The 23870-nt window shown below is 42.5% G+C and overlaps 1 protein-coding gene across 6 annotated transcripts in view; it reads left to right on the forward strand.

Annotated features, from left to right (window-relative positions):
- The window catches only part of MAP2K5 (mitogen-activated protein kinase kinase 5), a 278825-nt gene that overhangs the window by 227596 nt on the left and 27359 nt on the right, over positions 1-23870 (forward strand). For 2 of the 6 annotated variants that reach the window (XM_025918660.2, XM_025918659.2), the window contains 2 exons: positions 10542-10603; positions 13519-13564. The exons of 2 other annotated variants lie outside the window; for them this stretch is intronic. In XM_025918660.2, the coding sequence (XP_025774445.1) occupies positions 10542-10603; positions 13519-13564 (108 nt within the window). The remainder of the gene's footprint in view (positions 1-10541; positions 10604-13518; positions 13565-23870) is intronic. 2 more of the 6 variants (XM_086711032.1, XM_086711031.1) reach the window with 1 other exon arrangement.

Consider the following 23870-nt stretch of genomic DNA (forward strand, 5'->3'; position numbering starts at 1 on the left):
TTAGAAACATTGCAGACATGCCCCAAGGGCATAGATCTATTACAACACAGTTCGGTTTCGCTGTCTATAAGAATGACTCCAGGTCTTTAAGAAAGAATTGAATTCTATTCTGCATATCTGTTTAAATCGGCAGGAAGGAGCTTGACTCCTTTTAGAAAGATTTATATATACCAAAGGTTTAACTCCTAAACCCTCCGGTTGTCTTAAAAAGATTCATTCATGGAGAATCACTCATTCCCAGACAGGTTACTGAGGGCTGGTTAACTGAGGAGCTGCTGGGCTATGAACACAGCAGGTGCTCTCTGGGGGCAGAGGGTTGGGGTGAAAATGGTTGCCTGAGAAAATCTCCCTGGAATTCAAAAAGTGGTATTAACCAATCCCAGAGGAAATAATATGCATTCACTTTTTTGCCTAGGGGACTTTGCCATCATTCTGGCTTCTGAAGTTAGTAAAAAGTAAAAGGAATCCTCATCCCCTCAGCTCCCAGCCTCCAAAGGCTGGCCTGTTCCTTTTACAATATGTAACTGCATGTGGTTTACAGTGAGACAAGAATTGCTGGCCTGAGCTTTCTGACGTCCTATGCAGGCCCTGAGCTTCTTCCCACATAGCTAACACTCTGACCACTCCAGTAAATGGGTGTTGATATGCAATTCCATGATGTTTATAACTTGTATGAATTAGTGACTGAGGCATTAGAAACTTGGTAAGTTAATACAAGGGGATACACAATAGTCTTGTCCTCCAGCGATATTGCTAACTAGACCTGTATCCCATAGAGTTGGGAATATATAATTGGGACCCTGAAAACTGATACTCCTCTTTTATGTAAGGCAGCCTTTAGAAATCTAATACCTCCTTTGAAAAGTCCAGTATGCTTAAATTAATGCAGTTTGGCTGGTTTGAAGATTGAAAATAGGTTAGCATTAAGGCCATGATTCCTTTAGTAATTACTTTTTCTATTGGTAATAACTGTTTCTTTAGAAATGACATTAACATTCTACCAAAACACAGCAGTAATCCAAAAGTTAATGTTCTGTTCATTTATAATTATATTTAATTCATATTTATGAGTTGTCGGGAGGGAGGAGAAAGAAAGAAGTGAGTTTAAAAAATGTAACAGAAGAAACAAGTTAAAAGCAAAATTTTTCCTGATAGTCTGAAGGATGTACAAAGTCACCTAAATGGAAAAAAATAATTTCCAAAGACACAGTTATATAAATTCAGATTTTATTAGCTACTGCTGAAAAAAAATCTGTATTTTTAGTATTTCCTAGTGGCACTGAGCGAATTCAGTGGATAGACTTTCACCATTTCTTCTTTTTCACTAACTGAAATATTAGCATAAACGTCCCTATGATTTAGATTTCAGTAAGTCAATTAGATTTGGGTTTTGTTTGTTTGTTTTTAACCAGGAAAAATTCTGCATCTTTAGGCAGTCATTGAACAAGTAGCCTTGTGTTGTTTTCTTTGAATTGTCCATGAAGCCTGATGTATTATTAATGAATTAATTTCTTGGTGGTGGAGGCGTATGAATAGCGTTCTGTGAATGGGCAGTTGCCTGGTGGGGCCAGTTTTGGCTGCTGTCATTTAACATGTGTTGCTCTATTGTGAAGTCTTATCCAGCCGTAGGACAATGCTCATTTAATCCACCATGATGGGACCTACACACCCTGAGCCCAAGTTGGATGCCAGGGTCAGTTACCCAGCAGCTCAGGCTGGGGCACTGCTCCGCCTCACTGCCGAGTTGATGTAATCATTTTGCCTGCCGTTCATTTTCCCTAAACCAGGGAAAACGCGTATGTGAACAGTGCAAATGTTCTCAAAAGAGATTCCAAACCGATCGGCTGGGGTGTTGCCTCCATTCCAGAATGGAGGCAGCGTTCCAGGGAGTATAAGTTCCTTCCTTCCTCCTGGAAATGGAAGCGTCTGGGCCCCCAAGATCCCTGATGTTCTGAGGTCCAGAGTAGCAGATGGCATTATGATTTTCCAAATCCTGATGAACATTCTAACTGAACTTGTTCATTTCACAGTATGTAGTTCTATTTTTTTTTCACTTCCACCCCCTTCTTCCCTCCCTGTCTCCCTCTCTCCCTGTCTTTGTTCCTCTCATATTGACTAATTTTAAACCGACGTGCTATCTTCTTTACCCAGCTTTAAATTCCCTTCTCCCCGAGTTTATTGTTTGGAACCAGGTACAGCACAATTTCGCATGTAGTTTTCAGCCTTTGAGTCACAGCTCACACAGCCTTTGAATTTGTTTATCAAAATGTGTGAGCAGCTACCACCAGCACTCCTCCTCCACGGAGCCCCTGGAAGTTCGGCTTTCCCCTTATCCGTAGCTTGCAGCACAGGTGGCAAATGGCGGTGATTATTCTAACTAACAGTCGAGTGAACATCAGGAGGACATACAGTGTGACGATGTGGTCTTTGGATTTCAGTGAGTTCTCGGAGTCTGACTTGATGGTGTTATGGCTTGTTGATTTTTCAGGACACGGACCTGCCAGGTTCTTGCCCTTGAACGGTGTGTGGATGTAGTTCAGGTGTCTCCGTGCCAACCCCTTACCTATGAAAAGAGGAATAATTCCTTTCATTTCGGAATCTGTTAAGCGTTATTATTCTCCCATAGATTTTCCTCTTTTGCTTTTGTTTAATATAGTTGATGATCTACCTGTAATCTAAGATTTCTTTTAATCAGCACTTCTGTACATAGAACCTGGTGAAGTGTGTATATTAACATTATAATTTAAGTCCGGGATCAAACATGTGTAGCTGGACTTTTCCTGAGGAAAAAAAATTGACCTTACCAGCATATGAAATTCAAACACTATATAGGGACAAGGTAAAACCACAGGTAGGAATTGCTGAATAATTACCTTTAGACCAGCCTGAGCAGGAAGCTTCCCACGAGGGTGAGCTCATTTAATGGTTCCTAAAACTCAATCTTGTGGATGTCAATGGTCATGCTTGATTATTTGCAGTAGTGTTTTATGGAAAAGCAATAGAAATGCATTGGGAGGCTACAGACAGAGAGGACAATAACGGGTTTTACTTTTGTAAATGAAACCCCTTTGGTATGAGACAAGCATGTTTTTTGCTGTTCTGCCTACGCCATGGAAAAGGGAGGTATATGTGGATGTTAGTGTGCAAGTATGTGTGTAAGTGCGTGGGTGTGCTATTCATACAGACACCTGTAAATATTACTGTGCACTATAGCCTATGACCAACAAGTGACCTAAAATAAAAAGAGAAAAAACAGTGTTTATTAGCTTTGGAGAGAAAGCAACTGTAAATATGGTTTAAAAGATTAATCCATTTTCCAGTTCTCTACTATTTTCAAGGAATTTTATAAAACATCAAGATCTCTGCCATAGGTTTAGAAAATCTCTAGGTAAATACAAATCTTTTACGTGACAAAAATTGTAGAGTAAATGATGGGTTACTTTTGATATTAATGACGACGTGTTTTCCTCTTCTCTTTTTACCTTGATAACTTCTGGAACATGTTTACAAGAAAAAAAATAGGGAAAATCTTTATGATCTCAAAGTTCAGTTACCTACAGACAGATTCCTTTAGACCTATTCATTTCTATTTTGTGGTTTTTATAAGCCATCAGGTTGTGATGTTTCCTTGGCTAACAGCTGGGTGTCCCTTGCTTTAAGGGCTTATAGGTCAGGTGGACGTTTCAATAGCAGAAATTCAGGCCTTTTGCCCCTGGTGCCAGGTCCTTCTGAGACAAGTTAAATGAGCTGCTACTGTCAGCCCAGACCCAGTGGACAGAACTTCACACCAAGATGCCCACATGTGTAATTTGTCACATCTGGCAACCCGGAGCATGGGGTGACCCGGTGTGGAAATTGAGTCATCTTTCACTTTCTCTGCTCAAGGCTTGATGTGGAGTGGGGAGTAAAAGGGCTTTCTGGTCTCCAGCTGAGGAGGGTCACAGACACTCTTTTCTGATGATGTCCATCTGCAAGCCTTCCTAAATTCAAAGCCCCATTCCCAGCCGCTGTCCCTCATAACACCCCAAAGATTAGGTTGGTTGTGCCTGCATTGTGAAATCAAAAATACACATAATGGCAAAATATCGATTGTTTCCTCACAGAGTGGCCATGTTTTTAAGTAAACTGAGTGCTGTTTGTAAGCATTGACTGACTTTGTAAACTCCAATGTGTAATTAATGGTTCACTCATATCTTAAACTGGGCTGCCTCATTCTCTGACTGACCAGGAGCACCTATCCATCTATGTCCCACCTTTCTTTCTCTGACAAGATGTGACTGTCTTCTCCCCGCCTATCCCCACCCCTGCCACAGTCTGTTGTAGCAGCAACTTACAGATGCAAACACTGAGGACCTTCAAAATACTAAAACTGAGCTAATTTCCCAAAATCTACCATTGGGTTATACTTTGGGCACATAGATTTTTTGGTTTGTAGATAAGCTTCTGTGGAGATCTTTAAAGGTGAGGGTGCTTTTTTTGTGTCTTTTTTTTTCTCTTGTTTTCAAACAAACCAGGTTTCCTCTTCAGTCCAGAGGAGATTTATCCTATGGATCCTGCAGGTGTCTTGTGAAAATGCTGTTTTAAGGCAGTAAACAGCGGAGACTCAAAAACCAATTTGGGGTCTAACAAGGCAAAATTCTGTTCTGCCTGACGTGAAGCCACTGGAATTACAAACAGCCTTTGACCCCAACACTGTGGACAAAAGTGGAGCAGTCTAAGAGAGCCGTGGCAATTAGTGTGAGTCCCAGTGTGTAGGAACAGAAATCTTTGGGCCAAGCCAAAGGAACATCAGGCTTCAATAAGAAAATTTATTTTTTAAGTATTAGTGCATAACTCACTACTGATCAGACTCCACATGCTGTTAACTACCTACTGGCTTGATGACTTGAGGTCTAGAAATGGGCTCTTAAAAATGTTGGAAGGCTTGCCATATTCTGTTTAACTTGCCAGGCTGGTTTAATCTAACCACATCCCAACTGATCATAGAATTCACCAGTTGGCCAACACCTTGATATTTTGAGAAGTTGCCCTTCTGTCTTCCTTCTCTTACTGCCAGTAAGTATAAAATCTTGGTTTGAAGGAATGTCTGTTTTGCACAAAGAGAAGGGAACAGGACACAGATTAAAATGAATGCCAAGCCCTTACTTGGCCATTTCCTCCATCCTGCAGGGCTATATATTAGGGGTGCACACCTTATCCCCCTGAATAATATACCAGTTCTTTAAGGTTATGGATTAAATATCAGACATCCCACAATGCCAGGCTCAGAGCCTTTCACATGGTAGGTGGTCAAGAAAACTATTGACTGAATGAACCAATAAATAAGTAATGAATGACTATCATTTTTTTTTTCAGAGAGAGAGTGCGTGCATGTCAAGTGGGGGAGGGGCAGAGGGAGAAAGAGAGAGAGAGAGACTGGGTGAATCTTAAGCACACTCCACATTCAGCGCAGAGCCCAACATGGGGCTCGATCGCAGGACCATGAGATCATGACCTGAGCCGAAATCAAGAGTCAGACACTTAACCAACTAAGCCACCCAGACGCCTCAGACTATCATTTTTATACAGTATTTCATGTCTGTGCCTTATCAGTGTCTGAATTAACTACCATATCCTTGTCAGGTTTCATTGTCATATTAATTATGAGTTAAAGGGAAAAATTAAATCCTCAGGTTATTTTTTTAAGCCAAGTTCCCTTAACTGCTTTCCATTTGAGTAGTTAGGCCAGCCTTTCCCCTTACATAAAGCTAAGCTCTCCCAAGAATCCGGACCTCATCAGAGTTTTTAAAAATAGGTCCCTGGGGCGCCTGGGTGGCGCAGTCGGTTAAGCGTCCGACTTCAGCCAGGTCACGATCTCGCGGTCCGTGGGGTCGAGCCCCGCGTCGGGCTCTGGGCTGATGGCTCAGAGCCTGGAGCCTGTTTCCGATTCTGTGTCTCCCTCTCTCTCTCTGCCTCTCTCCCGTTCATGCTCTGTCTCTCTCTCTGTCCCAAAAATAAATAAACGTTGAAAAAAAAAAAAATTAAAAAAAAAAAAAATAGGTCCCTACCTTTTTCTTTCTAAACTTTCTGTTTCAACATCATTTTAGATTCATACGCAGCTGTAAGAAATAACATGGAGAGGGCCTGTTCACCCTTCACCCGGTTTCCCCCAGTGGTAGCAGCTCATAAACACAGTACAATGCCACAACCGGGATATTGACATGGATAGAATTCACTCAGTTTATTCAGATTCTACCAGTTTTCTATGTACTCAAGCGTATGTGTGTGCACACATGTGTGCACAAATGTCGTCATGGATCTTTTCAAAGCCAAGAAACATCATAGTTAAAAAAAAAATAAAAACTCTACATTTAAAATGATGATCTCTCTTTTAAGTAAGTGATTCCAAAAGCCTCATCTGTGTTTTCTGTGTGTCGAGTACCCAACCTATCTGCCTGCTTTCAAGTCATAAAGTGTGCTTATTGACATACTTAGCCTGCAAGTGAACTAGCAGCAGCAGTGACTGGAATGAGACCTCCTTCTCCCTCCCCCCTCCCCCACTCTTTGACTGTGCAGGTACACACACACACACACACACACACCAACTCAGATTTTCTGCTGCTTGCCTTTTTTTATGCCTGAGTACCTTGCTGACAAGTGCTAATAACAAAATACCCAGAGAGAGTCCAGTTGAAGTTAGCATACATTAAACATTCTGAACTTGTCCTTTTGCTCATAGATTGTGCATAATTAATAATTAAACAGTTTCAGTTGTAATGGGTTGACCTTCCTGAACTGTTCATTATTCACAAGGCAAAGGCATCACTCAAACTTTTTTCCCGTTGTCCTTCGCTGCTCTCTAGCCTGCCACGTGCTTGTGTTCCAGTTGTTTAGCAAAGGGGGCTGACCAGGTAGTTACAGAAACCTCTGAGACTTGGAGACTGTCCTCCTTGATGACCAGAATTGCTTACTGAAATGGTTTATGGCAGCTGTTTTTATATAACAGTTGCCGGCTCGATAACAAGATTCAGCCTGTGTCCCTTTAGCAGGACTCTAAAGTTGATTTGGGACTAGAATCTCAGGTTAAGGCTTCTGGTTAAGGTTGTGTCCACTGCTTCATTCCATACCTCTACACTTAGAAGTTCAACAGAAGAGCTAACCCCCCAAAAAAGCCCTTAAGGTGAAGTATGGCACCCAGGGTCTTAAAAAAGAGTGACTTTTATTAACAATTTAGAGTCAGTTTCAGCCAGTCCTGAGAGTTATTAGTGTAACTGCTTCTCCAATTCGCGCTTATATTTTCGAAATGTATTTGTTCATCTTCCCTAAACCCATATTTGGCAGAGGACATTTTTGATAAGTAGCAGCAAGTACTTCACTAGATCCCTGAACCCCCTGGCATGGTTCTCAGTCTCCCTCTAACCTGGCGGTGACTGGATGCTCTCCCTCCCTGGGAGCTGCAGGGAAACTGGGACAGCTCCACTCTGAGCTGAGCCTCCCTCCCTCCTTCGCACACATTTGAATTAGATAATGAAATAGGCAGGTTCTTAGAGGTGTTTTACATGCTGATCTAAAGAAACTTCTGATTTTACTTGCTTAAATATGAGAAAAGTATACTTGAAAATCCTCCAGTGTGGTAAACACTATCATTTGCTTTCCTTCAGAGTGTTAACAGCCTGTGTGCTTTTGTGGAGTGGTGGGGCTCTCAGAGGACTCCTTTGCTCCCCCTCCACCCCCATGTTGGTCATGGCATTCTGACTGCCCCGCCCCCTGCCTGCCATTCAGTCTTCTGTATCTCAGAAAATTCTCCTTTGATATATGCAAGAGACATGGATTTTTAAAAGGAAAAGAAATACCTGGCATTATGCATGTGAGATTAGAATTCCTCCCCCCCCCCAACCGCCCCCCTGCATCTCTGATGACTGATTCTTTCCAGGCACCCCTGAGAGGAGAATCCACTCTCTCTGGTTCTGTAAAGTCGACTTGGGCTGGCATTTTCACAAGTGAAATAAATTATTCATGGGTACCACCCAGTGTTCCTTAGTTTTATGTTATGAGGAACTTAACAGTCTACAATATCAGGTCTTAAATAAAATTAACTACCCATGCAAAGATGTCACATTTCCTCGTCTTGTTTCTCATCCCTGTTAAAATGACATCTTCATCAAGTTGCCTAGTCTATAATTCATTAATTTACTCTTGGTATCATACTTTGAAATGAGGTCCACAATGACATCATTTTATACCAGGATCTTCGTAGAAAACCGGACCAGAATTTTAACCATCTTGGTAAATATTCAGCCACATTAAGGCAGTAGGCTTTTCTCTTCCTAAACATTGCATTTTAAATCAGCTACTACTCAGACACTTCCAGTACCACAGCCTTCAAAAGAATCTCCGAAATGATGACTGAGGGGACTAACTGCCTGATCAGAGCCCATAGTTTTTGTACCTCAGACTTTGAACCATTTTTTTACTAATAGTTTTTGAGACAGTGAAATGTCATTTCTTGAACTGGGCCTCGTAGGGTCTTGCAGGCATGGTGATATATATGGCTTTCCTAAAACAGGCCAGGCTGAAATTGATATCATGTTTTATTTTTGCTCTTCAAACCGATGGGACTTCTGTGACCATTTTATAGTACCTTTATCGAAGACTTGTCATGTTATTGCGTGCCTTGTTTCTTTTGAGCGGACTGTTTCATCAGCCCCCCGTTTTTCATGTCGTCTCTGTGTAATGCCTGCATGTAATCCTTTGAACTTGGCAAGATTTTATTTCACTCCCGTTTTCCTTTGTTTTCCTTTCTTCTTGGAAACCTTTCTCTACTGATGAGAATTTTAAGTTTATGATCACTAACCTTCCCCTGCTCTGGATGAACAGAGTAAATTCAAAGAGAACAGATATGCAAAATCGAAGAATCATTTTGTTCACATTCCTTTTCTTTTAACCTCTTTGGGTTTTTGGGGTTTGTTGTTTTTTGGTTTTTGGTTTTTTTGTTTTTGGTTTTTGTTTTTGTTTTTGTTTTTTTGGCTGCTCTGACCCCCTCAGTTCCTTTTGATTTAATTGTATTTTCCAGCAGTTTCCAATTGTTTGAATTGGAAACAAAGCCTTAATAAGAGTTCTAGTTAATTTTCTGTCTTGTAATTACCGATCTCATTTTTCTGATAATTGGCCACAGCAATTATATGTATATTTACTAATCACATAGGAGGCTGTGCAATTGTATCTATCTGCCACCATTGATAATGACACGCATATTGCAGAGGTGCTTTTATCATCTTCTTTTTTCCACTACATCAAAGCTATTTCCTCTCGTTCTCAATAATGAATACATGCATGCATTTGACACAGTTGTGTGCTAGAGAAATTGTTTGGCTCCCACCAAATGCTGCATGCTCTGAGTTTCTTGCCTGCAGCGCTGGAAGGTTGTATGTAATGATATATTGCTCATCCAAATGGCCAAAGCACTCCAAAGCACAGTGAGATTAAAATAAGTCATTCCTTTGTTAATTTAAATAGGTGCATGTATCATACTTTGCAGGGCACTTTGTGTAGGGATGTCAGAGAGGAAAAAAGCCGCCGAAAGGTATTTTTAATAGCAAATGAGAATAGATGGGAATGGAGTCATTTGCAGCTGCCTACTTTATGTGGCTCTCTTGTTCCAACTGTAGGTCTAATGAGATGACTGTTAAAGTACTCTGCAGTGTAATTTCATTACATCCTGAGCCGTTACACTATAAACACAGTGGCGCTCTCTGTCATTCTTGGAAAAACTCCTAAATTCTTAAAGCCTTCCTTTGCAAATGGTAATGGGGTCTGCTCCCTGTGTTACCCGGTGGTTGTCGTTTGTTGCTGTGTTGTTTCCTGCTCATTTGAGTGACTCCCACCTCCACCCCGGTTCTGTTTGGTGGTCAAGGTGGGAGGTTTTCATTGTGTCCTTAATTCACTGGTTTTCTCCTATGACGAGTTTGCCTGGACTGGCAAATAGGCTGAAATTCCTTTTCAAGAAACAGCTTCTCCCATAAAAGCCTTTCTATTCAAGTAAAAAACAGAAACAAAAACAAAAGCAAACTGACCCACATGATTCGGCAGGCAGTTAAGATCGGTTGAATATACAAATAAATGTAAATAAAAGGGAAAGTGTAAATAAATAGCAAATCCAGTAAAAGAAACAGAGGTCAGCACAAGAATAATTTCACAGCTCTTTGTTAATTACAAGACCATTTGTGTGTTACTTAAATAATCATTAATTTCTCATTTACACTTTCGTACCTTCTTTCCTACCCTGTGGCTATCATTGTCCTTTTTTCACCTCCCCTCCCTCTTTGCTCTCATGTTTCTCACTATTGTAAAATGTGTGTGGCTTTAAATTTGGCGTTTTTACATAAACATGTGGGAGAGGGTGTCGACAGTCTTTTTAATTGGACGAGGCCTTATTTTCCTTTCCACATGTTGGTGAATCCCTGTTATATATTCTGCTGTTCCTTGGGGGGAGGTGGGGGTGGATATAAAGGAAGAAGAGGAATTGTTGTGACTTTTGGTGACTTGTTTCTCCTCCATCCCAGGATTCGCCCGTCCTTCCGGTTGGAGAGTTCTCCGAGCCATTTGTACATTTCATCACTCAGTGGTGAGCCCGTTTGCAAACATGCCATGCCCTCAATGTAAATGATACATGCCATTAACTCTGCGGCTCCGTGAGACCTTATGGCTCTCCCTGCTTCCTTTTGGAGACGGGAGGGACTTTGGGGCCTTGGGCAGATGGGGCAGCAAAGCTGAAGAAATTGTTTAAATTATGTAAACGTTATTTACACAAAGGGTCGTAAATGTACTTTAGAGGCTTTTTCCTGTCTTAATAAACTGCTGAGAATCAGGCTACTTCTTGGAGCACAGATACTGTTGCTACCCAATTTTTTTTTTTTTTTAAGAAACACACAATTTTATAGCCCCTATTGAACAGACATATGAAGCTTATTTTTATTAATGTAACCTCAAGTTACCCATAAAACTGTCTGTCACTTAGTGGAAACAGCATAGTTTATTAATTCATCGGATTGTCAGTAAATAACTTTTATCCTTGGATATATTTTAGACAGAGTACTGGTGTCCCATTTCAGTGAATTTTGATGTTTGAAAGACTATGAAAACATGGTTCCATTAGGCCCACTTGAACAGTTGGAGACCTGGGAGGAACCGCAGGATTTTGGTCAAAGGGGCCCTCAGAGCCTCTGGGCAGCCCCTCGACATTTGACACTTGAGGAAGGGTTCCTTTTGCACCCTCTGCCTTTTTCCCCTCAGTAGAACGAGGTCTCCTCCACCTGCCTCTTCCCCAGTCAGTGGCCCAGGCCCCGTCGCTCCACTGCCCTCCTTCTGTCTTCTCCCTCACCTCTGCATGGAGAGAGACAGAGACAGAGAGAGAAGGAAACTGGGAGCATAGCAGTGACCACCCCAAAGCAGGAGACAGAACGAACTAGAAACTGTTCTGGACATTCTGGAACTTTCTCATAACTGCCTCTACATTTCTTCCTCTCATTCACTGAATTCCATTCCATCACCCCTTCAGAGTCCTGTTCAGTGGTGGAAAATGAACCTTTCATTCCTGCAGTGCCACGAAATGGTGCAGTCAGGAGTCCTTGCTAAACTGAAATGGTTGTACACTGTCCCCTTCCCCTCCCCACCCCCATGATCCATCTGATGATTACACTAAAGTGAAACCAAGAAATATTCCTTAATATAAATGTCAAGCTTTATCACCTTTTTGACTAAGTGTAATATGTTACCTCTTAATAAAAATGTCTCATACAGTTTATATTCCATAGACAAATATGTGAGGAAGAGATTCCCCCCCCGACTTTAAAAATTTTATTAACACTGTTTCTATTTATTTAAAATACTAATATAATATTCTGTAGCTTTTAAAAACTGTTTTTACCCTGCAGTCATTTTATTTCCAAAGCATGCCATGTCGGAAAAAGCACATATATTGGCTGAACACTGGACTCCTGGGCTCATTGATAATATAGAGCCATTATCCAGAAATGTGGATTAATCTCTCTTAATTTCCTTTACATGGAATTCTTAGAAACACTCAGAAGCACATCATGGGAAGGCCCCATTTTGAAATGCAGAAATTGAAACATAAACCGTGCCATTCCTAAACTGCCCGGGGTGCTGGTTTGGGCATCACCTGCCCCGGAGATGTGGGGTTTGTGATCAGACGGCTGTGCATCTCACTGTGTGGCCTGAGACCTACTTGGGGGTGTAGCTGGTTCTGGGCAGATGGGGAAAAGCAGATAAGACTTTACCTTCCTTCTGCCCAAAAAATTAATCAGCTGCTGTGTAGAAGTTTTATGGAGACAGGGGGAGGGATAACCTGTGTTGAAATTTCCACAGATGTCAAGCCGAAACAGAAATGATAGTGGGTAATAGCCTTGTTTTCCCAAGAGATACAGCTACTTTGGAATGTCAGATTAGGACTGTTACCAACTCCACCGGCGAGACAGCTTGAATTACTTGCTAATGGATGCAGTATTTGAGAGGTGCATATGGTTATTTATAGGGAAGGCAAATGTCCTCGATGTCATTAATGGTTCATAACTATGGTTCTTATTTACCAAATGATCATTAAGTCTTTCTACTTAAAAAAAAAAAATAGTCAGCAAATGCAGGGATTATATGATGGGTTTTCTTCTAGCTTGTTAGAGGTCGCCTTATGTAAAGAGAAGCATCTGTGTGATTTTGAAGTAATAGAAGAAGCAGTCATCTTTTCATGACTTCCTGCCACAGACACTCTGAATTTAGTACAGATACGGCCACCAAATAGGTAGTTACCCACAGTCACGCCAGTGCCACGTATGAGTGCTTCATCATGTAGCTGCGTACATGATACAGCTACTGATTATACGTACTACATGTGAGACAAGAAATATTTTGTATGAGGAATGGGATTCTTTAAGCAGCTTAAACAAACTTAACTTCTCCCACAGCTATTTAATGGATATCAACTTGCATTATGTAGCCAGAATAAAAGAAAGTGGAGATAATGTAACAGCCCATTTGTAATTTTATAGCATCATCTAGATTCCTGACGTCTTTATATATTATTTGTCATTCAGAGAAATAATGAAAGGAATAAGATGTTTTTTCATTTGACCTGGTAGTCATGTTTCTTTTCTTATTACTTTATCCCAGTTACCAAAAAGGAATTACATTGTTCCCTAGATTTAAGTTGGAAATACATCGAAAACTGAGCCAGGAAGAAATATTGCCAGGGTTTTTTTCACATTTTTAAATTCATTCTTCATCTGTATTGCAAGCATAACTCTCTCTCAGAAATCTTGGTGTTTCTGATTCATGAGAGTCTCCCAAAATCTGATAATTAAAGGCCAAAATAAAAGATAGGAATCTATGCTAATACTTTGGCCAGGAATTGAACTCGTAAATTTGAAAACATTCAGATTCCAGGAGATAGAGTCAACGGTGGGAAATACAGCACAAATTTGTAAGCGATACAGATAACAATGAGGTTTTCCCCCCCTTTTACAGCATGCGAAAACAACCAAAAGAAAGACCAGCACCTGAGGACCTGATGGTAAGTACATATTTTTAGTTACATTAGAATTCTCTACTTATATGGCTGTGCTTAATATTCTGCTAAAAGAACCAGAATGGAATTTAAAACATCCACAGGCTCTGGAGAGGCCACATTACTTACTCCATTTGGGTAGGTGTTTGTGAAGCTCATAGCCTCAGATAGTCATTTTCTACTTTTTAAAAACCTACCACTTTTTCGACACAAGGCTCAACTGTCTTCCTTCGCCTCACACTCAAGGATCACAAGTTAATCTGGGTTACTTCCTTGTCCTCATTTGCTGTTACAGCCTCTCAGAATCTAGAGGATTGGTAACAGAAAAGAGAGTCAGCATATTAAGTTTTTAGCGCAGTCCTACAGGAAATTCTCATCGTGGCGTGGAGTCCTCTTGGATTCATGTAGGATGAAATTAGATTGGCTGCAAAAGATCAAGTTAATGTGAATCTTTGGTCTTTACTCAGAAAGAGACAACTCTAAGGCTGCGGGTGCTGTGTTCTCAGCTCCAAGGCCGCTTTCTTTGATTGCAAATGACAGTTTTTAGTCGAGCAGGGAGAGGAACAGAGACGCTCCCTAGCAATTCCCAAATGGTCATTTATTTAGTGCAGATTGTTGATTTGACAGTGCACAAGCTGTTAGAATAACGCTAGCATCGAGCATTAGTAAGTAATAATTATAGTCTGCTCTTTCTTACGTTTTGCTTAAACCATTCCCTATCTTTACATTATTGCACTCAGCAAATTCCGGCCAATGTTCTGTCACCACTTTAACAATAAGCATTTTACAGATACCAGTTCAGAGGTTTTCATCCATTGTATGCCATCCTAATAAACACCCCAAGTGCCCAGACTTCTTCTATATAATACATATTTCATCCTGGAATATACAATAACAGCATGTTTCCCTTTTGCATCATGAGTGCTTTCGAGGAAGGTAGTTTTCTCCTTCGTGTTACCCCTGAAGCAAATCTTCTATTTCAGGGTAGTTTCAAGTTAAAGTTCACCCCTAAAACCTCTGCAATTTATAACTGTGCAGGTTTCATGTCTAGAATAAACTGGTCTTTTGGTGGTGGCGTCTCTTTGATGGTCGGGAAATTCTTGCAGTTAGTCACATTTGAGAAAACTTGGAACAGGTTCTAGAGATGGAGACCCATTTACCTTGTACATTATTATGCTATGGCTGGATAGCTCAGCTATTAAAACAAAGGAATAGGGTTTCATAAAACAGATATCTGTTTGTAAATGCATGTTTCAGTGCTGCAATGAGCTGGCCACTTATAAATAAAACACTGCAGATTGTACGTACGCCCATAAATGCATATGGATGTATGTCTTGGTAAGGAATACAACTCCAGGGCGACAAGTCATAAAGACAAGGCTAAAGGCTGAGTACTTTCAGTGCCTTAGAAGCAAGTGTATGTAAAGATGTGTGTGCGTGTGTGTGTGTGTGTGTGTGTGTGTGTGTGTGTGTGTGTGTAGAGAGAGAGACAAGGAATACATATTCCGGTAGCTCTCTCTACAACTGTGCACGCTGGTGTGTGCTGTCCCATGGTTTTAATTAGTAAATAACAGTAAATCCATAAAATACGGGGTGCCTGGGTGGCTCCATCGGTTAAACATCTGACTTCAGCTCGGTTCATGATCTTGCGTTCTGTGGGTTCAAGCCCCACAATGGGCTCTGTGCTGACAGCTCGGAGCCTGGAGCCTGCTTCAGATTCTGTGTCTCCCTCTCTCTGCCCCTCCCCTGCTCGTGCTCTGTCTCCCTCTCTCTCTGCCCCTACCCCGCTCGTGCTCGTTCTCTCTCTCTCAAAAATAAATAAGCATTAAAAAAAATAGACTTACGGGCGCCTGGGTGGCGCAGTCCGTTAAGCATCCGACTTCAGCCGGGTCACGATCTCGCGGTCCGTGAGTTCGAGCCCCGCATCAGGCTCTGGGCTGATGGCTCAGAGCCTGGAGCCTGTTTCCGATTCTGTGTCTCCCTCTCTCTCTGCTCCTCCCCCGTTCATGCTCTGTCTCTCTCTGTCCCAAAAATAAATAAACGTTGAAAAAAAAAAAATAGACTTAGATTAGTTTAAAATATACATTAAATAAATAAAATCCATAAAATACAATGAAAAATGTAGTCAGAGGAAGCATCATCCTATACTTAATGTAACATTTTTAGGACTGTCCTCAGTTTGAATTAAGTGGACGTATTCCCTTAGGTGCCACACCGGTGAGGCCCCCTGGCTTAGAAAGGGTTCAGTGAGGAGGCAGGAAACTTGCAATGTGTGTGTGGCTCCTGTGGTCAAGAGGGCTGGGCCCTGCTTGCCTCTGACTGGAATATTGAGCCAAATAGGGAATGGGAGAGAAAGTGGCTTGTTACCTGGCTTGAGGAATCACTAGAATAAAGTAACTGCCATAAAAGAACAGCAGAGTCCTGTGAGGATCCATTTGGGGAAGTGGGGAAAAGCTACATGGAGAAGGCAGCCTTTGAAAAGGGCTGTTAGGGGCACCTGGGTGGCTCGTTTGGTTGGGCGACTGACTTCGGCTCGGGTCATGATCTCGCAGTTTGTGAGTTCGAGCCCCGCGTCGGGCTCTGTGCTGACAGCTCAGAGCCTGGAACCTACTTCAGATTCTGTTCTCCCCCTCTCTCTACCCCTCCGCTGCTCACGCTCTGTGTCTCTGTGTCTCTCAATAATAATAAATAAAGGTTAAAAAAAAAATTTTTTTTTGTTAAAGAAAAGGGCCTTTGGAGGATGAACTGAACTTTAGTAGAGCGTTTTTAAGGGGACATTCCAGGCAAAGGAAACAGGCTCCGCAAAGCATGAGTGTGTAGACGGCCAGACTTTTTCAGAGCATTGTGAAACCTCTGGTGCCTTTTGGAACAGAAATCATTTTGACATTGGCCTCGGGGAGTCCCAAAGCCACAAAGGTGGAATTCACATAGGCAACACGTTCACCCACTGGGTGATCTGTTAAGAAATTCCCCCTCTTGTAGAAGATACCCTAGTCCAAGTCTGAAAACTTTGACTTCACATAAAAGCCACACACCCACCCACCCACCAACCCATACCTTTCTTTGTGAGTGGACTTCTATTCAAGAATAGGGAACTCCTTCATCCTTTAGTCTTTTAAGACCTATTGCATAAATCAGGAGTCAGGGTTATACCCAAAAAAGGAAAACCAGCCATGGAGGCAGCCAAGAAAGTTCAACATGCTGACCCCCACCCCCCAACACACTCTTTCTGCTCCTGAGAAAATGATGCCCTTATTAAAGAACCCACTTTTAAATCACCTGGGTATAAATTGCAGGAAAGACCTGTGTCAGCGCTATGCCAGTTCTGTGACGTAGGACCTGCAAACTTAGAAGATAAGTTTCCAAGCTGTAGAAACTATGGAGATGGCAGACAGAATGTTCGCCAGGCTTCAGACAACCAGGCAGGGATGTTGCAGCTCATGTGGAGTGAGGGACAGCTGTTGCCCACTGGGACAGGTTGGCAAGAACGCAGCAAGAAGGGAGAAGACCATAACGCAAGGGTGATGGAGACGTTTTCCCCAAATGTCAATGATCAGGTTGAAGAACACAAAATAAAAACCAGACCTCTAGGTTCAGAAACAGAGAGACAGCTTGAGGTGGGAGCATGTTGAGATGGAGAGGTTCAGGTCTGGTTTGCTCTTCAGATTGTGGGTTTAAGTATTTGTGACTAAAAGGGATCTGGTGAGAGGCATTATTGAATAGAGCCTTGCTCAGGTAAGCCACGAGAATTCCTTCTGCTGAGTTAGTCTTCCTTTGGGGTTCTTTGGTAGGTAAGGTCAGGCTGTGATTTAGCAGGAAAGCCTCCACACTTCCCTTCCCTTCCCTTCCCTTCCCTTCCCTTCCCTTCCCTTCCCTTCCCTTCCCTTCCCTTGTCAGCAGCTCCCCATTCCCTCCCTGCTTTCGTGTCTTCATCTGCAAAACAGAGGGGATGGACAAGATCACCAGTCCTTGACCTAGGGTCTGTGACTTCAGGAAGTCTGTTAGAGCCCCTGAAATTGCATCCAACATCGTGTATGCATGTGGGGATTTGCATTCTTTCCTGAAAAGCAAAATTCATGGCTGTCATCAGTTTTTCAAACGGGACCGTGACCCTGAATGATTGTTAAGCTCCCTCGCTGCCTTTCGTTCTGTTAGTTAGCGCTGTGCCGCCAGGACCAGAGAAGCAGCTCAGGAGGGAGGCATCGACTCGGAGGGTGCTGGCCTGGCATAGGGGAGAGAAGGGAAAAGCCCTCCCTGTGGGACTCAGCAGGGCTTCCCACCAGCTGTCAGGTGGCCCTTTAACCTCCCCAGCCTATCCTGAATGTGGGCCTTGACTCAGGGAGGGAGGGTCTGCAGTTACAATTTGGGTTCGGAGTGCTGTAGAGCCTTCTATGCATTTAGAGTATTTCCAGAAGCTTTCCATGTCTAAGCTCTATTTAATGGAATCTATGCATAGTAAGTAATCAGGTCAGAAGAAGCAGCATCCCGGTTTGAGATCAATCGCTGGCTAATACTTTATCTAGGCCACTTTATTATCTCATGCTGATCCGATTCCCATTCTCCTCCTTCTTTGTAGCATGCACTTCGGCTGTGGTAAAAGTACGGATCACATACATATTAAAAACATATACCCATTCTATCTGTATGTAAATGCGTGAGGCACAGCTGGATATTGCAGAGGAGTTTGATTTACTAATAGTTATTATCTGTTCTAGCTGTTCAGTGGCAGAGAGAATTTCAGAGAAACAAGCTGGCGCAGAAATTGTCTTTATGCTATTACTATACTGCTCTAGTAATTGTTTAAAAACACGGGTTTTCTCCTTAGGCTCCAATAATGTCTGTTATTTTGTGCATTTCCTGGTACATTCCAGAGCAGGGCTTCCTCCTTTAGCATTTCCTCAGGTTTGGGTTTTTTTGGTTTTCGATTCAGAAACACAGAATACAGTTTGCAATTGAAATTTGGCATTTTGCTTAGAAAGCAAGTAAATCGTGGGACTGGAAATATAAAAAGCAGGTGTGGGATCTTGAGGGAGGGATGTCAGTTACAATCAAAATAGTGCTTTTAGATTTTTTTTTTCCCTGCTTCATCTAAATCCCAGCAGCTGCAAACTTGAAGGCATCTCATTTCTCAGAAAAGGCTTTATGTATAAGAGGTGGTATTGTTTGGGGGCTAATAAACACCAAACTGCTCCAGAAAAATCTGTTTAAACATTTAATTACTTGCAAAGACATGTTAACTTGCTTAACTCCTCTAAATTAAATTGTCACCGGTAGCTTCTCTGCTTATCCAAACCTGATTGTAATTACATTTTCAGATAGTTTGTTGCTTGGTCTCTCAGTTAATCAATGGGTGTGATAAACTGGACATCTGCACAGTCCCTTTCAGAAACTGGAGAAAGCACCATGTCAGATTTTCATCTGTCCAGCACTTCAATTCCAGTGTAACTTTTGGATTTACACCAGATGGCTTTGTTCACCATTGTTAGCCCCAAACCTTTTGGCCACCGCAATAGTCAGAATGCACTGGACAGTCAAGAAGATGATTTTGTTCAGGCTGTTGCAATATGGAGAATGTTTACTAATGGGGACCGTCTCAGAGGAAAGGGAGGGGGCCAAGGTTACGGACGCAGGTAAACAGGAAGTCATCAGCCAGTCTTATGGAAGTCAGGAGGAAGGGTGGAAAAGGGTCTGTGAAAGCAGGTTGGTCCTTTGTAGCTAACAAAAGAGTGGGGGAGACTTCTCATCTGTATTTCTTTCTGGGAGCACAGGGCTCAGATAAAGTTCAACATTACCACCACATTCCACTGAGCTCCAAGATGAGCTTTGGTTTATCTTGATCTAGAGTTTACATGTCTCCTAAGTACAGATAGGAGGAAAAGCACATTTCATCAGCCTCCTTGCATAGTGATTATGGACCACTCTGCTTGCAATCTAAATTTTGCAAGATGCTAATGATGATTTCACAAGCAATTCTAAACTTGGGTAACATTTACTACATCTAGTATCTTACTACATCTACCACATCACCTGTGTCTTAAAGTTCATATTTTAAAACAGACCCTTAGGGCCAGACTTGTGTGTGTCTGGCCGCCCATTCTTGCAGACATCATTTTCAGTTATTCATCTGGAGGTGCAAATCAGCTCATTAGCTAAGGCCCCCAGAATTTGTAGGGAGAAACCCTGGCTGGGATTGTAACTTCAGCTAAGTATTTCCTTCAAGCGCAAATAGCATCACAGAAGCCTGGGGGGCTCCACACAAGGTCCAGTTGACCACCAGGTAACGACTTTTTTTTTCAAGTTCTGAAGGCCATTAAAATCATCTGTTTGTGTCTGCTTATAAATAGGAATCCACTGGTAAGAAGTTGATTTTAGCTTTTTAATTGCACATAATTACAACGGCAGAATCACTGTCTGGATGCTTGAGATCGCACTAAATCAGACAGCTTTAATTTGAATTTTTGATGACACGTTAGCACTTCAGCAAGAACAGAGAGATTATAACCCCAGAAAACAAGCTTTGTTTTTCCACAGACGTGACTGCTTAATCTTTTCACGAGACTTTAGCAGATAAATGTGTGTGTGTGTGTGTGTGTGTGTGTATTTATATACATGCATGTAGCAAGAGAGATACAGATAGATAAAATCTGTCACTCCTTGATCATGGGGGATCTAACAATTTTAATTTCCCAGTTAAGGATAACTTTTTTCCTCCATCAGTCAGGTCAGATCTCTTAATATGGTGATGATTTGCCTGTTTAAGATTGCAGTTTTTTGAACTCCTGCCTGCAAGGCTTCTTTCTTGTTCTACTGGGCCAACTGTCATCTTCCCGGCATCACGTTCCATGGCACAATGAGGCTGTGGGGCCTTGACCGCAAAAAGAGTTTGGTTATCCTGGATGCCGGAAAGTCGATCGCCTGGGCTGCCCTTCAGCGCTCTGCCACATTCACAGCGAGCTAAGCCGGGTCTTGGGAGTATGTTGTCACTAGGTCCTCATGTGACACCACTCAGCCTGTTGGCAGCTTCTTTGATTAGGGTGGCGGCCTCAGTTTGGAATGCCCTCCTCTCCCCTGTGCCTGAAGGTCTCCATCCTCCTCCCCGTCCCGGTGAGTGGAGCACTCCCTGCTCTGAAGCACTCCAGAATTTATTGTCTCTCGCTTGGAACAGCACTTAATTACACAAATTACATATTCATCTTACATTCACAAGTTGGTCCATGTAGTACAGTGGTTCCTAAAGCTGGCAACTCTTCAGAATCATCCAAGTGGGTTAAAAATCAGAGGGAAAAAAACAATGCCTGGATCCCAGCCCAGATCAAAGAATCTCTGGCATTTGGGCCACGGAGCAGGTACTGTTTTATTTTTTAAAGCTCTCCAAGTGATTACAAGGAGCAGCCAGAGGTGAAACTCACTAGTTAGATGTCTTTTTTCTCCAACTAGATTGTAAGTGCCTTGAAGGAGGGTCCTGCTCTCATAATTCAGTGCCTAGCACGGATCTATGCTACTGCCATTTGGGCGAGGTCTTTAATCTACTCGCAGGAAGAGAAATCACCATCACTTACTCTTTGCACATGCCAGCCTCTCTCGTCCAGTGTAGTAAAACACTGTACTAGACATCGGATAGATAGACACACAAGATAGGTCCGTTGATCTCCAAGAGCTCACACAATAAAGCTGAGGAGACTGACCCAAGAACAAGCAATCTCTGGACATTGTAACGTACAGTATGAGTTAGGGTGACCACACTAGGATGCATGGTCTGATCAGAGGTCTTTGTTTGACTTGCTCAGAGGTCATCTGGGTAAAATAACGTGGTGTCAAAATAAAGGAGTTTTTAAGATGTCACAGTGTTTGCAGGGATGCTATTCGAAGCATTTACCAACCAGTTCAGCATGGGTGTGACCAATCAGGACAGGCACCAGGGTCCGGCCAGCCCACCTTGAAGTATGGGAGGAATACCACAGTGTTAGGTAGTTGTTGCTCAGCACCTGTGATCGTGGGCGTGCATTCCGACTGCTTGAGAATTCGCTCCCGACAGTTAATTCCAAATCAAGAGGTCGTCAGAGAGCCAAGACCCTAGAGGAGACCACCTGGCCAGCACCATCTTTGCTTGGTTAGATTGATGGCAGGGGGACTTCAAGGTCTTTATCTATCAGCATAGCAGATGCATGCCACCCCAGCCCCTAGCTCTCGGGAATAATGGACCAAGTTGAAAAAGACCGGAGACATTTAGCCATTTGGAGGGGGAAGGGGGGAATATAAAAGGATCTGAAGCCTAGCTCTGTGATTTGGGAATTGCTGTTGAAGGCAGCAAACTTGTTTTCCTGTGAGTACACTCCAATAAATAGATGCGATTCTTATCAATAATTAATGAGTCTAACCAGGAATTTCAAGGGCTGGAAAAATATTAGAATCCTCGTATTTACAGTTGAAACCAGCTGGATTTGTTTAATGGGTTGTTTGCTTTTTAATTTGTAGCAGTTTTGAGAGAGACCTTTGGGGATCCGGAGTCTTGTGGTTTCAGTGGGGCCTTTGTAGATACACGGTTATTTGGGGGGCCAAATCTGCCTGCAGATAATTTGAGGTTCGCTTGGCCATTTAGAGACTGCCTAAAGGCAGTGGAGACATTTGGGCCTTCTGTCCTCTATTTAATTTTCAAGATTAGAATTAAACATTAGGTCTTGGTCTACCGAGAGACATTTGCCGGAGCATGGACTAGTTTCTTTCCAGTATCCTGGTTTACCGTTTCTCTGTTCTCTTAATATAAATGGTCACTGATTCTGAAGTAGGAGGCTAGGTAGCATTCGTTTATTTGTGCAAAGGTTCCCTTGACACAAATAAAAATGGAATTTTCAGATGTAACCCGATTAACTCTTAATTGTATGCCAATAGCTTACGTGTGTCTCACCTCCCTCGGAAAGCTTCAGAATGGCCTGCGTCTGTTTTTAAACTTGGGGGGGGGGGAGGTGCGTTCAATTAATAGCAGGACTTTCTAATTGTGGGATTGGTGTGGCGTTGACAAAAATTTGTATAAATAGGGTACATTTTTCCACTTAAGAGGGCTGTGCTGAAACATTTTTAATTGGATTTTCATGGTGATTGACAGCATTTGATTATGACAGTAACTTTATTTGGCTGGACTGCTCTAGCCTCTTGTTCAGATTTTTCCATCAAAGCTCTTTTTTATCCTCTGAATCCCCAGTGGAGCAGCAGTCATTGTGGAAGAGCCTTTTAGCACCTTTGTTGTCACCATCCCTGGTGATGATTGGGCCCAGCTGGTAGTAGATAAGAAAATGTCCCTTTCACAAAGAGGCTGTGTCTCCCGCCTCTGTGGCTTCAATAATTTTAAGAGCCCCCAAAACCTGTTGAGGATTAGAAGTAGCTTTAGATGTGAAATGAGTGTTAAGTATTAGTAATCGGGAGATTAGGGCCCCAGGGACACTAGGAGACAAACAGCCGCAATTAAGGCAAATCTGCCGATGTAAACAAAATTTAGCAGAAACAGATGCCCTAACCATTTTGGGGGATTGATTTGAGGGCACCAAGGAATCGATTTTTGTCTTGTTTACACTTTCAAACCCCTGTGATATACTGAAAGGCGAAATATTTCATACAGCCTGATTTTAGTTAATTTTTTTTTCAGTGCCTCACAGTAGGCGCCTGTCTTCTCGCAGTGACCAGGCCTGAGTTTATTCAGCATTCACAGGGAGCAGCTAATTGTCTATGAAGGGCCCCCGTGTTTAAATGGGCTTGACAGGAATTTAAATTTTGTTTCAATCAACCCCTGTGCTCACAGCCTGCTCCAGTTTCTAATTTTTAAATTAAACATGATTTTTTTTTTTTAAGCCACAGCCTTGCCTCTGGAATACTCCGGCTCTAACTCTCGGAAGGCACGTCGGCAACCCTGGAATGCTGGTGTGTGCAGGGCCTGAGGCACCAGCTCCCGGGCTGGAAAGTTCTTTCCCCGAGGCAGGCATTTCCTCCGCTTGTCAGGGAGGTCAGCTGAGCCGGGGCTGGGCACGCCATCCTTCCCACCTTCGGAAATAGCCCAGCTCTCCTGTGCAGGCAGCAATGCCGCGTCATCTGGAAAGTGGGTTAAGCACCAAAGAAAGGCGTAAGGGTAGATTTAGAGGGCTGGCTGAATTATAACCCGCCGCACGTCTGGTACAGATATTCTACTCTCGTGAGATAGGAGGGGACACACTTTGGGCATCACAAGTGTTCTCTCACCATTTTTATTTGTCGAGTGTCCGCTCTGCAGAGCAGCCTGGAAATGCCAGGAAAGCTGTATGTCAGCCCTGAATCCTGACCTCAG

This window comes from Puma concolor, chromosome B3, assembly GCF_028749965.1.
Source record: "Puma concolor isolate L17-30 chromosome B3, mPumCon1.1.hap2, whole genome shotgun sequence".
Taxonomy (NCBI): domain Eukaryota; kingdom Metazoa; phylum Chordata; class Mammalia; order Carnivora; family Felidae; genus Puma; species Puma concolor.